The sequence below is a fragment of the Sander vitreus genome, chromosome 21 (genome assembly GCF_031162955.1).
Source record: "Sander vitreus isolate 19-12246 chromosome 21, sanVit1, whole genome shotgun sequence".
NCBI classification, from domain to species: Eukaryota; Metazoa; Chordata; class Actinopteri; order Perciformes; family Percidae; genus Sander; species Sander vitreus.
This window is the reverse complement of record NC_135875.1, coordinates 24,733,435-24,748,917: the sequence shown is the minus strand read 5'-3', so window position 1 is coordinate 24,748,917 and position 15,483 is coordinate 24,733,435. Positions and strand designations below refer to the sequence as shown.

Here is a 15,483-nt window from a genome sequence, read left to right as displayed (position 1 = left end):
TCAGGAGAGAACACTTGCAAACACACTGTTATGGACCTTTAACTGTAGCTGACTGTATCATCCTGTGCTTCCTGTGCAATAGTATGTACTGTTATCCAAAGCTGGGACGATTGTGATTATTGTGTTAAGTTGGCTGCTCAGCTGCTGTGAATGCTGCTCGTCTGTTCTTTTTTTTGTGCCAAATAAGCCCAATCAATATTCTGCCATGTGAAATCCTAACTGCAGAGGCCCTTTTGATAAGAACGTGTGATGAAGTCGGGCAATGAAACAGAAGCCTCCCACTCTCAGTTGCCCTTTTCACTTGCACATTACACATCCACTCTGTCCGACATCTGCAAAAGGCCACACCATATATCCCTGTCCACTTTTACAGCTTGCCAATAAGAAATGGAAGTGGCTCTAACGCTCGCAAACCACGTAAGTGAAATTTAGGAGTATCCGAGCTACAGGAGGGTGTGTGTGGATTATTGACAGAGGTGCCTGTGCCTGCTGTGAGTGATGTCCCATGCTGCTCTAGTTGCATTCAGGCATCTAACAATGGCTAATAATTATGTGTACATTTACGACAAGGGGCCCGGGTTTAATGGATGGATTCAGTCACACTCCAATTCCCATTCTGCACATGGATTTCCTGTCATTTTCATGAAGGAAGAGCAGAAGAGCTCTCTCTCGTTCTCGCTCTCGCTCTCTTTATTTCCATCGGTCATTCTGGACGAAGAATTTTCGGTCAATTTTTTTTTTTTCACTTGTGATTCAATTTAATTTGTATTTATAGTGTCAGACCATAATTCAATCAGGAGAGACTTTGTTGCAGATATGCAAAGATGTATTGTACATATAACATAACATAACATAATATGAACTGTACAGTCTTTGGAGATTAGACTCCATCATTATAAAATCATTTTTAAAGGGGTAGAGAAGCCAAGACATAGCCCCCCGATGGAGCCTAGACACTGGTGATGATGGAGAAGGAACCCGAAGACCGAACGAAGGAGCTGTCTGCCGGAAGGGTGCCGTGGTTGACGATGACCAGAGGTGGAAGGGGAAGAGGGGGATTGCACGTTTGCCTGAAAAGACAGCTGACAGCAACGGAGAAAAGACTTAAAGCAGGATGTCATGCTGTGATTGGATCATGAGTCTTCCTGAAGGAATTTGCGCTGAGCTTCATCAGACGTTATCTCAGGACACTTTACAGATTAGGTGTAGACCACACTCTATGACTTGCAGAGCAAGCATTTGGTGCGACTGCGGCGAGGAAAGACTTAGTATCTAACTCAAAGTGTTGACAGCTCACAGAAAGCTCCCACCTTTGGCAGCATTAGCAAGCAAAGCTTTTTTGTTGCAGTCTGAGGTCTTACAGTGTGTCATAACTTATGCCTGTAGCACAATCGCCACTCTCTAGGCCTCATCTAGATTATCTCATCTTTGATCGTTAATCAGTGAAGTTACCTCTGGATGGTTATTTCAAAGTGATGTGAATCATGTTTATGGTAGAAAGGGTGGTGGATGTTTCTCCTGACTCCATGCTTTTACCTGAACAATGATGGAGTGGTTTCTCTGTAGAGCATGCCTATGAACAAACCGCAAAAACAAAATCAGTGGCCGGAGTCTTGTACGACTTGTTGACAAGGGGTGAGAATCACCAGAGGCCTCACGATACGATATCATCACGTTATTTATGTCACGATACAATATTATTGCAATTTTAAACATATTTTTCAAGTTTTTCCCAACTTCAGATTTTTCCCAATTTCAAATGATGTCCCCAAAAGGAAACTTTGTCAACATCTCCATCCATCTTCATCTCCATCATCCGCTTATCCAGGGTCGGGTCGTGGGGGCAGCAGCTCCAGCAGGGGACCCAAAACTTCCCTTTCCCGAGGCACATTAACCAGCTTTGACTGGGGGATCCCGAGGCGTTCCCAGGCCAGGTTGGAGATATAATCCCTCCACCTAGTCCTGGGTTTTCCCCGAGGCCTTCTCCCAGCTGGACGTGCCTGGAACACCTCCCTAGGTAGGCACCCTGGGGGCATCCTTACCAGATGCCCAAACCACCTCAACTGGCTCCTTTCGACGCAAAGGCGTAGCAGCTCTACTCCGAGCTCCTCACGGATGACTGAGCTTCTCACCTTATCACAAAGGGAGACACCAGCCACCCTCCTGAGGAAACCCATTTTGGCCGCTTGTACCCTGGATTTTGTTCTTTCGGTCATGACCCAGCCTTCATGACCATAGGTGAGGGTAGGAACAAAAATTGACCAGTAGATCGAGAGCTTTGCCTTCTGGCTCAGCTCTCTTTTCGTCACAACAGTGCAATAAATTAAATGTAATACCGCACCCGCTGTGCCGATTCTCCGACCAATCTCCTGTTCCATTGTCCCCTCACTCACGAACAAGACCCCAAGGTACTTGAACTCCTTCACTTGGGGTAAGGACTCATTCCCTACCTGGAGTAGGCACTCCATCGGTTTCCTGCTGAGAACCATGGCCTCAGATTTAGAGGTGCTGATCCTCATCCCAGCCGCTTCACACTCGGCTGTGAACCGATCCAGTGATCCAGAGTGCTGAAGGTCGCTGGCCGATGATGCCATCAGGACCACATCATCTGCAAAGAGCAGCGATGAGATCCCCAGCCAACCGAACTGCAACCCCTCCCCACCCCGACTATGCCTCGATATCCTGTCCATAAATATTACAAACAGGATTGGTGATAAAGCGCAGCCCTGGCGGAGGCCAACCCTCACCTGAAACGAGTCAAACTTACTGCCGAGAACCCAGACACAGCTCTCGCTTTGGTCATACAGAGATTGGATGGCCCTCAGAAGGGACCCCATACTCCCGCAGCACCTCCCACAGTATGTCCCGGGGGACCCGGTCACACGCCTTTTCCAGATCCACAAAACACATGTAGACTGGTTGGGCATACTCCCAGGCTTCCTCCAGGATCCTTGCGAGAGTAAAGAGCTGGTCCGTTGTTCTACGACCAGGACGGAATCCGCATTGTTCTTCTTCAACCCGAGGTTCGACTATTGGCCGAACCCTCCTGGAGAGCAGCATCTTGGGGGAGACTTTACCAGGGAGGCTGAGAAGTGATACCCCTGTAATTGGCGCACACCCTCTGGTCCCCCTTTTTGAACAGGGGAACCACCACCCCTGTCTGCCACTCCTTAGGTACTGTCCCAAACTTACACGCAATGTTGAAGAAGCGTGTCAACCATGACAGCCCCTCCACACAAAGAGCTTTCAGCATTTCTGGACAGATCTCATCAATCCCTGGGGCTTTGCCATTGTGGAGTTGTTTGACTACCTCAGCGACTTCCACCAGGGAAATTGACGACAATCCCCCATCATCCTCCAGCTCTGCCTTTGACATAGAGAGCGTATTAGTTTGATTTAGGAGTTCCTCAAAATGCTCCTTCCACCGCCCTATTACCTCCTTATTGTTGAGGTCAACAGCGTCCCATCCTTACTGTACACAGCGTGGATGGTTCCCCGCTTTCCCCTCCTGAGGTGGCGAACGGTTTACCGAAAGTCCTTCTCCATATCTTCTCCGAACTTCTCGGGTAGGGATTTTCCGGGATAACATATCCCGGAAAGACTTCTTCTTCAGTCGGACGCCTTCCCTGACCACCGGTGTCCACCACGGTGTTGGTGGGTTACCGCCCCTTGAGGCACCTAAGACCCTAAAACCACAGCTCCTTGCAAAAGCTTCAGCAATGGAGACTTTGAACATCGTCCACTCGGATTTAATGCCCCCAGCCTCCACAGGGATGCACGAGAAGCTCCGCCGGAGGTGTGAGTTGAAAGTCTGTCGGACAGGGGCCTCCTCCAGACGTTCCCAATTTACCCGCACTACCCGTTTGGGCTTACCAAGTCTGTCCAGCGTCTTCCCCCACCCCCTGACCCAACTCACCATCAGATGGTGATCGGTTGACAGCTCTGCCCCTCTTTTCACCTGAGTGTCCAAAACATACGGCCTCAGATCAGATGAAACGATTATAAAATCGATCATTGACCTTTGGCCTAGGGTGCTCTGGTACCAAGTACACTTATGAGCATCCCTACGTTCGAACATGGTGTTCGTTATAGACAATCCACGACTAGCACAGAAGTCCAACAACAAACAACCACTCGGATTTAGATCAGGGAGGCCGTTCCTCCCAATCACGCCTCTCCATTTGTCTCCTATCATTGCCCACGTGTGCGTTGAAGTCCCCCAGCAGAACTATGGAGTCCCCCCCTGGAGCCCCATGCAGGACTCCATTCAAGGTCTCCAAGAAGGCTGAATACTCTGAGCTTTTGTTTGGTGCATATGCACAAACAACAGTCAAAGTTTTCCCCCCCACAACCCGCAGGCGTAGGGAGGCAACCCTCTCGTCCACTGGGGTGAATTCCAATGTAGCGGCGCTCAGCCAGGCGCTTGTGAGTATCCCCACACCCGCACGGCGCCTCACACACTGGGCAACTCCAGAGAAGAAAAGAGTCCAACCCCTATCCAGAAGTATGGTTCCAGAACCGAGACTGTGCGTAGAGGTAAGCCCCACCAGATCTAATTGGTAGCGCTCCAACTCCCGCACAAGTTCCGGCTCCTTCCCCCACAGAGAGGTGACGTTCCATGTCCCCAGAGGCAGCCTCTGCCGCCTGGGTCTGGTCCGTCGAGGCCCCTGACCTTCACTGCCACCCGTGTGGCAGCGCACCCACCCCCAGCGGTTCCTCCCACCATGGGTTCAACATCTGTTTTATCTAAAAAGAATGTCTCTGTTTGTTCATCTCACTTCAATTTTATTGCTGCAAAATTGCGGCAAACTGACCAACACATATATAATAATAGCATCTGTGTATCGCGATACTATGCTGTATCAGTTCCACTCCAACACACACACACACACACACACACACACACACACACACACACACCCCTATTGTTGACTTGCTGTGTCTTTTGCTTTTGAATTCACGCCGTAGTGTCTGCTCTCCCGTTTCATTGCAACTTTGCATATTTTCTAATTTCAAATTGTCTCTGCTTTTCTTGGTAAATCTCAGTGGAGCACAATTCAAGCGACTCATCTCTCCGCAATACTGTGTCCCTAAATGGATAATGCTGCTTTAGCCTCCAGCAGATATTGTAGCAAAAAAAAAAAAAACCTGCCTCTTGCTGGAGTAGTGTGATAAGCATTTGCTTCCCACCCTGCTGAAGGAAATTAATTCTTGGTCCCGGTGGCCAAGTCTTACATAAGAAAATGACTGGCTGAGATGGCTATCACACCCACAGCGTTGACATTCTCTCACTGTGCCCTGCTGTCCTCTCAGTCTTATAGTACACGTGTTAGCTGATTATAACCTGATTCCACTGCTCTCACGTCTTTAATACGTCCTCTATTTAGAGGGAGGGTTTGACAAAATTGCTAAAAGTCACTGCAGATTAGTTTCGCCAACTTAGCTGTGGGATTCCCACCTTGTTATTGCCAGCTGTAGTATGAGACTAGCAATCCATGCTACTGTATCTTCAAGATGGATGATATGGGCGCATGGGAGCCTATAATGTTCAAAATAAAATGACTTATATGACATAAGGAAGTTGTGTTCTTGTTGTCACAATTCCTCATTTAACATTTTACATTCAGTGGACGGACATACAAAGAACTGTTAGCTTAATGTAGCTAATTGTTAATGTGTTATCTTGGCTATAGTCTATATCCACGACGTTCCACTTCCGGGATTGCTCCGTTGCTGCTGGAAATGCCGCCGGATCACACTCTTTTCGGCCGGATGTCCGTCACCTTCCTCTTTCTTTGTGTTGGCATTCTAAACTCCGGTGGATTTCTGAGGACTATGGTTAACTGCTCCTCAGATCTCTGCAGGGTAAATCCAGACAGCTAGCTAGACTATCTGTCCAATCTGAGTTTTCTATTGCACGACTAAAACTACTTTTGAACGTACACGTTCCACCAAAACAAGTTCCTTCCAGAGGCTATTTTGCAGAGGCTCTGTGGCTTTGTCCAGCGCTTAGCACCGCCCAAGACGATTGTGATTGGTTTAAAGAAATGGCAATAAACTGGAGCACCTTTTTCTCCCATCCAGGAATGCTGTGTGGACTAGCCAGACCCTCCTCCGCAGCGCTGTGGAGGAAGGTCCCAGGAGGGAGGCTGACCTTGAAGCAAAGCCTGTGATTACGATCAGACGATAACCAAACAACACAAGACGTTGTGCCTGCCATCGTGCCACTGGGATAACACACTGTCACTGTGAACTTGTAGCCAATGAATGTAAATCCGAGCCGAAACCTTTTGCCAAGGCCAATTACCCATCGTTGCATCCAACTGCCTAATTATACCAAATTAGCTGACTCAGTGGATTATGAGATGAATTAGTGCAGCAGTGCTGAATATTATTGTAATTTAAAGCGAGGGATTTTCAAGCTAATTTCAATGTACAGGACAGAACATAAACACGAGTACCCTGATACAACACTGCCAACTAATATGTATATTTCTTTGTTTTTTAGGGCGATGCTAGGAATCCCTTTAAATGGGAACTCAAATCAATTTACCTGTACAGTTATGTTGTACTTATTCTCCAATTCATATTTTCTTGATTTCATCATTTCATAAGATGTGGTGTGTGCTATTCTTTTCCTTTCTATATATCTTTTATTTCCTCTTGTCCTCCAGGATTTTCAAATTCAAATTTTCTAAACAAAACAAACAGGGTACATGTGTATAGCAGCTACATTTCCCCATAATGACTACTTTAACTTTCGACACTAAAGTACATTTACTGTTAAAATTATTTTTACTTAAGTACAATTTTGAATGCATGACTTTAAATTGTGATGGAGTTGTTGTTTTTTACACTGTGGTATTTCTACTTTTAATTCAACAAGTGATACTTAAGGATCTAGACACTTCTTACCTCACTACACCGATATACTACATGTATCTGGGAGGCTGCATTGATGAAGATCATGTCTTATGTTAAAAACACTCTGGGTCCTTCTGCGATAGGAATGTTTGAATGTGTTGCGAGTTTTAAAGTCTGTCTAAATGTCGTTGCTTTAATAGTCGTGTTTACAGAGGGTGATAATGAACTGCTGTCATTGGGCCAGGATGAGAGAATGGCTGAATAAATGAATGGGGTTGGGGAGTAGAGCTGTAACAATTCCAAATTTTGCTGTACAATTAATTGTCTCAGAAATAATTGCGATTAACAATATAATTGTCTCTTTCAGTCAAATAATAAAAAAATAAAAATAACATTGATGTGTTACTTTTTTAAACAAAGTTTTGAATGAATCCCAGGAAACATCTTTTGGTTATATCACTGTCATGTGACCCAGATAATGTAATAACACAGGTACACAGCTTATGAAGTAAACCACGCCTCTTTATTATCATAAAAAAATTCTTCTAACTCTATCCTCCCTTATCGTATTTGTTGTTATGAACGTGTATAGGGTCAAGTGCCAACAACTACCAATTGAAACAATAATACAAATATATAGTCCGACCAATAATCACTTATATAATTACTATTTGGCACATCATTCGCCTTTAGGGTTGGGTACCGAATCTGATACCTGTTTTGGGTACCGACCGAATTACGTCGGTACTACCGAGGACCGATTCACTTTAAATCAAACGGTGCCAAATTTTTGCACCTGTAAGCGCGAGCTTATCTGTCCTCTCTGCATGTTGACATGCATGTACGCAGAGGTGCGAACGGAAGGAAATTACATTGCCTCGGCAGTTTGTTTAACGTTAAGTCACAGTGAGTCCCGGCAATGCCGGTAAAGCGGTTGAAAGTGTGGTTAGACTTGTCAAAACTCCACGCAGACAGCGTTCGCTGCGATATAATATAATGGCGAGGTGAAAGCAGTCGTGGTGCGGTTACACTTCCCTATGCCCTATTGACTGACTGACAGGCTGGAGATTGTAGACCCAACAGTGTTCTCGATGCCCTTTTGACTGACTGACAGGCTGAGGTTGTAAGGCAAGGCAACTTTATTTCTATAGCACATTTCAGCAACAAGGCAATTTAAAGTGCTCTCCTCTGGGACAGTAAACTTAATATCTTTGAGTTGTGGACAAAACAATACATTTGAGGACGTCATCTTGGGCTTTGGGAAACACTGATCCACATTTTTCACGGTTTTCTGACATTTTAGAGACCAAACAACTAATCCATTCATCCAGAAACCATGGTTTGAACCATGGTATGACACAATAAGTGTAGGAACATATTTTGCTGACCTTTGTTCCAATTCTATTCAAAGTTTCAAAACAATAAATACCTTAATCACACACACAAAAAAATAGATAACAATGATAATACACATCAAGAATAAGGTCCTGTCAGAAAATCTTGTACACTTTAGAATTAGAAAAAAGATTTCAAACAGAATTTAGGAGCAATCTGCAGGTTCAATCCCAAAGTATTTCCAAAGCCCACATCACATAAAACCCTGCTAATTACATTTCTCCCGCTGTGCGTCTGGCAGGTTTTGAATGAAAGAAATGCTGAAGCACAAACTCTGCCCGTCGCATTTGGTGACCTCGGCGGAACGCGCCCCTATCTCGCCGCTGCAGACACTCAGCCCTTTGAACAGCCGCTCTGTCTTTTGTGTTGCAGTGCCGTCGTTCTGGGGGCTAGTGAACTCGGCCTGGAACCTGTGCTCGGTGGGGAAGAGGCAGTCGCCAGTTAACATCGAGACCAGCCACATGATCTTTGACCCCTTCCTCACGCCCATAAAGCTGAACACAGGTGGACGCAAGGTAAGACACATAAATGCAACACACGCACACTATTATCTGTCGGCTTGATGGATGCTGGGGCTTTGTTGCATCTTTTAGGTGTTGCACTACACTGCTCTCACGCTTGCCGCTATTGTGTTGGCGTTGTTTCGGTGCTGTTGTAGTTTGATAGGGTGTGGATCCCTGATCGATGCCTCCCGACCGCTGTTTGTTTTGGCAGACAATGTGAGCTATTTGTCCAGCGAACACAGCTGGAGATAAAATAGAAAACAATTCACCTATTCAGTGATGCACAATGGTTGTGTTCTGGTTCAAGGAAAAGCCTCGACTTTATCTTAAGGGCTTGACAGATGAAACCCTGCAGCCCAACAGTGGATTAGTCAAGCATATTGTTTATTATTTCCTCCTGTACAGTGGTGTAACAAGGCCAGCGTGTGTATCAGAATGCTGTTCCATCCTGTGCCATATGACAGCAGCTAATTGGGAAGCCTTCACAGATGGGCTGCTTTCAAAAGTGCACAGTTGCAACGCGAGATTAATGTTGTGACTAGTTTATGTTTCAATGCCAGCAATTAGTACAGGGTTAGCCTTGAGCAACGATAGAGCACATAGGACGCATTGCAGTTTACCACCTATGGTACACTGCTACACAAGATCAACTAACAGATCCACAAATAGCCCCATATTATGTCATTGGACCCTAGTTTCGGACTGATCAGACTCTGGTCCTTGGCTTTTAAATCATTTAGAATTGAATTTCATTCTGTATAAACTCAGAGAATATAATATAATTAGTAAGAAAACCTGTGATAAGAATAGTCACTCATACATTTTCCTGTTGGAATAATTTCTACTTGGAATAGAAATTAGATTTAACAATTTGTCTTTGTGCGAGGCTCCCCTGCTGCTCCCTCAAGGACTCCACTTTGAGAGCAGCTACCCTGCAGTGAGTCCGGAGTTAGGACATCACTCACAATGGCACAATTGTATTGCTATTAGGATGAATAAGAGGCAACTAGAGAGAAAAGTAGAGACAGGCCACTGTGTTATTTGGGCATCTCAAACATTAAGGGACAGAACAATGCTTCTGGATGAATCAGTAAAACATACACCACCTTGAGACTGTTCTCACTACAGCATCGGGTCGTTTGCTAAACACCTGAAACAATCTATGTTGAGGTTTTCTTGGAAAGTGACTTCTTGCAGTTGTGAGACTGTAGCAAAAAAAAAAAAAAAAGGGTTGTGTGTTGATGGTAAATGCATACAGATGGGGGTTGAGATAGAACAGTGGTTCTCAAACTTTTTACATCATGTACCACTTCAGAAAATATTAGCTGAACAAGCCGACAAATAGCCTATACGTAATTCCCTCCGCTGAAAATCTACATCTTTCATAAATACCCATCAGGGAATGTTAATGGGGTTGTTGGTCTCTAACAGGGACGCCGTTATCAATCTGCTCCCGACCCTAACCCTAACCCTCATCCACTACTTAAGTAGCAACTAACCCTATCCCTTGTCCACTACTTAATTAGCAACTAACCCTAACAGTTGTCCACTACTTAAATAGCGACTAGCACTTGTGCTCGTCCACTATAGTTTCAACAGGGCTGCTCCAACTATTCACCTCCTCATCTACACTTCTCTTAGTTCCTGTTTGGAGCCACAATTGCAGAGTTTTTGAACCATTCATTTTACCTTGGCTTACTATCTTGCCATCACAGCTTGTAACTAATTATAGATGTATGTGTGCTCCGTTTATGAACGCAACTATGTAGCAGGCTGATATCCAAACAAAAAATATAACACTTAAACACTCATTTTAAACATCTTTTAACTGATCATCATTTAAGTATTATTGGAAATGTTGTAGTATTTCTATAGTAATGTTTTTGTAAATTTTGAAAACTTTTTCATTTAAAAAAATATATATATATCAGAGATTCCATCCACGTACCACTAGAGGTAGCTCGCGTACCACCAGTGGTTCTTGTACCACAGTTTGAGAACCAGTGAGACAGATTGTTGAGCCAGCAAAGTGAGTGACTTTGATTAAGGAGAACACAGGCTACATCCTGTCTTGTACCAACAATCAACATCGGCTTTAAAAGTACAATATGTAACTTTTCTGCATTAAAATGTCTAAAAACGACCATACCTATGTTATAGAGTAATTGTAAATCATACAATGTCATTTTCTGATTAATTACATGCCACTTTGCACAGTAATACAGCAGAAACTTTATTAATTGATACATATCAATATTAATCCATCTTAATGTTACTACAATGTATGTGCTGGTTGACAAGTAGCTAACATTAATGCTAGCTAATGCTTGGTGGATAACATTATAGGGTTACAATTAGTATGATTGTTTTGACCATGGATAAAAGCAGCACTGCGCTAACCCACGAATAAGTTCACTAGTAACGTTAGCGTTAGCTGTATAGATAGACGATTAATCTAATGCTAATTTAGCCAGCTAGCACACCCCGCTCTGCCTGCCTCACTCCCCCAGCACAAAGAGACTTCATTCGTGATGATAGCTGACAATACAGCCGGGACATGTAGCAATAGCTAGTTACCGTCAGCCCCAGCCGGTGCCGTGTGCTTACGACACTAATGGCAGTTTAATGAAGCGTCAGGAAACAGAGAATAGCACACCCAGGCATCCTAGTCACAACATCGGCCATCCATAATGTTAGCTACCGGTGTTTGTACCGTAAATCTCCTCCCTGCCGAATTTCTTCCCCCTTCGCATTTAGCTGTCTTTACAGTTAGCTAGCTAAATTAACCCGACAAGGTGGGTTAAGCAACAAAATGAATAGTTAAGATTATAGCAAAGTAAAGGGGGAGATCCGGCAGCTGGGAGATGTTCTCATGCTGCTGACAACAGCAATTGAACATCATCGCCGTCGCGGGGAGTCCCCCTGCAATCCCCACCCACACCCGTCTCTCAGCCTCATTGAGTAGTTAGCTAGCTAGCGTTACAACAAACCCCGTCTGCCCGGTAAAATCCAAAAGGTGACATTGGCATGCGAAATATACTGTGATAGTATGGTTTTAGCTGCTGGCTAATCATTAGCCAGCAGCTAAAACCTGCTAACGTTAGCCACTAATATTAGCTTGCTGGCTCACTGGTCAGCTAGCTGCCAATACAGATTGAATCAAGAAAAATGTAATTATCTTGGGGAAACTGCAGCTATTTTATTAGCATTACATGAATAAACGTTACTAAACGTAACGTGAATAAAATTGAATGGGTAAACTTGTCCGTGAACAGATGCATTCTAATCAACGATAGAATATCTTTTGCTACGTCTATCGTCGCTACAAGCTAATAAATCCCTGCTCTTACTTTTCACCGTTGTTCTTTCTCTAAAGTATTTTCTGTATTTTCAACTTACATCCATAATTTTCAGCCGCAGAGTAACTTCAGAAAATCTGCTTCCTGTTTACACCCGCACGCACATGCCCAGTGTGTGGTCATGTGATATGTATTGTCAGATATGTTGATATGGACGTAGATTAGTTCTGCTGCTGGAGCTAAAACTCTTGTGTGGACGGAGATTGATTTTGTGTCAAAAACAATTAAGTGTCTTTGTTGTTGAGGTATATACAACGTTGTTTGTCCTTGCCTTCCAAAATGACCCATATAAACCATGCAAAAAGGTCTCCAATGAGTAGGCCTGTCACAATAACAAATGTTGTTGGACGATAAATTGTCCCAGAAATTATTGCGATAAACGATAATATTGTCGTTCTGAGACCATTTTCACCTAATATAATGATGATGGCATAATAATGCAGGTACACCTTTTCAAAGATCAATAAACTTTTATTTCTAAAGAATATTTAACACTGGAACTGGAAGACATTTAAATATCCACAATAAATGAACAAAACAACCAAAAACAATTGGTTCGGTTTCACTCACCACTGAGTCTGACTTAATGTCCCGCCCAAAACGCTCACTATCTTTTACTGGCTGTTATGTTGAATGTTTGTAATTTATTAAATAATTGCTTAAATCATTTAAACAAAGTTTTGTGTTGGAGTTTTTAACATTCCGAAATCTTAATTTTAGATTTTTATTTTCACTGTAAATGCATATCGGCTCCAAATATCTTATATCGGTTCCATTAACTACTAATAATCAGTATTGGTATCGGCCATAAAACACAGTATCGGTCGATCCCTAGACTGATTTACCAGACTTCTCTAGCTGTTCTATTATTTGCCTTTACCCACTTGGTCATTGTATCCACATTATTGGTGATTATTTATCAAAACTCTCATTGTGTTCATATTTTATGAAAGCACCAAAGGTCAACCCTACAATATCGCCGCAATATCGACATTGATGTATTTGGTAAAAAAAATGTTTTCTTCCATATTGCCAAGCAGCTCTACATTGACAGTGCCCATTAACACCCACACAAACTTGAGTCCAAGTTTATAGTTATCTGGGAGAAAAGTTTCCAGAGTCCAAAAGCCATTTGGACGCTCTCCTCCTTTTCTCTTTCTTTATCTCTCTTTCTCTCTCTCTCTCTCTCTCTCTCTCTCTCTGCAATGACCTAAATGTAATCTGTTGTGTCTCCATCTCTCTGAGCACCTGAGCTGTCAGCCGGTGAACACGAGGCTGGCTTCACCTTGTCAGTGCTGATTCATCCGTGCTCTGTCTCTAGCTGTTTGGCAGCCAGTCAGGCTTGGCCAAACACGCCACAGAGAGCGGTAAAGAGCTCACGCTGCGGTTCGCCATGGCTCGGCTCGCCGCCTTCGACACAGGGAGAGCTTAAACCCACTTTCTGCCCAGAGAGGGAAGCAAAGAGAAAGATCCATCCTCCCCAACCCCCCTCTTTACAACACACACACATTACATAGGGAAGATTAATTCCTCCTTTAATAGATTTTTGTGCAGCTCTGTATTGTGGCTAATGAATAGTTAAAGGGAATTTAATTGACCTCCAAAGATAAATTTTAATTAATGACGGGGAGACGTGCAAGGCTAGACCATTGACTGAAGGAATCACAGTTATGAAAAAGGCACTATTAATTGAATATTTACTCTGCCACAGATAAGCCGCAATTACTTTAAGATTTAAATGAATTTAATCACATAGCCGGGTAGAGGTGAAAAGAAGGGATTTTGGAGTCCTTGCTCTGTCTGTGCAATGTTTGCACATTTATGAGTAGTGCTTATGAAACAGGATTATATTTTGTCCCTTTTTTTCCCTGCTTTACTTATTCAAACTCAATGCACAGGGACTCTTTTAGCACTGAGAAATCGGTGGCGTTCCTCACCATTCGGGGACGCCGCACTTTCTCCTGGTTTTTGTTACCGTGCTTTGAAGTCAGCTGTGTGCAGAGCAGTGCTGTCAACATCAATCAGTGCCAGGTGGTGTGTGCCATAAACAGGGATATTTAGTGACGATGTCTCGTTGAGCAAAAGGCGTGCTTTTAAAGCTTTAATCATATGTTGGTTGCTAAACAATCTCTCAAGTGTTTTTGAGACAATCTGTGACCCTTCTGAACACCCGTCTCGTTTCTTCTTCTACTGTTAATGAAAACTGTCTTCCTGTAGTCCCAATCAACCAGATGAGGAAATCTGACAAGCATGCAGGTGCGCGTGCCTGTGCGTGTGCAAGTCTGCTACTGGCAGCGCTGGATCTGCCTAATTACAGTGAGTGTTAGGTAGAACAACAAACAGCAGGCTCTTGGATGGCAGCTGAGGGAATAAACCACATTCTCAGGTTTGCCCAGCTGGCTGGCCAGCCAACCAATCAGACACCAGTCAGACAGACAGACAGCCAACCAGTCGCTAAAGCTTCACTATCCTGGGTTTGATAGCAGGTGTGTGGCACCACTCAGAGTGTGTGAGGCACTGCTCTGCTGCTTGTCTTGGCTCTTTTCCAGGCTGGCTCAGTGCAGATGTTTGCAGGTAGCTGAAGGGATCCATACATGGGCTCCTGCACCCATTGATAATAATGTTTGGCTATGATTCACTGAAGCAGATGTACAGTGATCTGTATCCAGTTGGGGGTTTCACAACTACTCATTTTTAATTAATTAATTAATTAATTAATTAATTTTTAAATGTCACAATGTTTTGCAAAGTGGTGGGGTGGGTGTTACCCTGCACGGCAGCTGGATTCTCATAATATCATGAGATCACGTGAGAATCGATATTGTTAGGCTCCAACCTAGTCTATATCGACTACGTTTTATTTCCGGAATCGCTCCGTTGCCGCCGGAAATTCCGCCGTGTCCCGCACGCCATGTCCCTCATTTTCAGCTGGATGTCCGTCACCTTCCTCTGTCTTTGTGTTGGCGTTCTAAACTCCGGTGGATTTCTGAGGACTATGGTTAACTGCTCCTCAGATCTCTGCAGGGTAAATCCAGACAGCTAGCTAGACTATCTGTCCAATCTGAGTTTTCTGTTGCACGACTAAAACTACTTTTGAACGTACACATGTTCCACCAAAACAAGTTCCTTCCCAAGCCACCTTGGCTCCGTGCCACACCGCCCAAGACAATTGTGATTGGTTTAAAGAAATGCCAATAAACCAGAGCACGTTTTTCTCCTGTCCAACACTGTGTGGACTAGCCAGACCTTCCTCCGCAGCACTGTGGACGTGATGGTTCATCCAATAAGTTCCCAGGTGTTTTTTTTAAAGTGCCCGCCAATTTCCAATAACGGCTTCTCAGATTGTTTTGTGTTAACAAACC

At 44.0% G+C, this 15,483-nt stretch overlaps 1 protein-coding gene across 1 annotated transcript in view; it reads left to right on the top strand.

Annotated features, from left to right (window-relative positions):
- Nucleotides 1-15,483, top strand: part of ca10a (carbonic anhydrase Xa) — a 293,559-nt gene that overhangs the window by 111,372 nt on the left and 166,704 nt on the right. Inside the window, exon 3 of the mRNA XM_078279600.1 lies at nucleotides 8,632-8,774. Coding sequence (XP_078135726.1) covers nucleotides 8,632-8,774 — 143 coding nt within the window. The remainder of the gene's footprint in view (nucleotides 1-8,631; nucleotides 8,775-15,483) is intronic.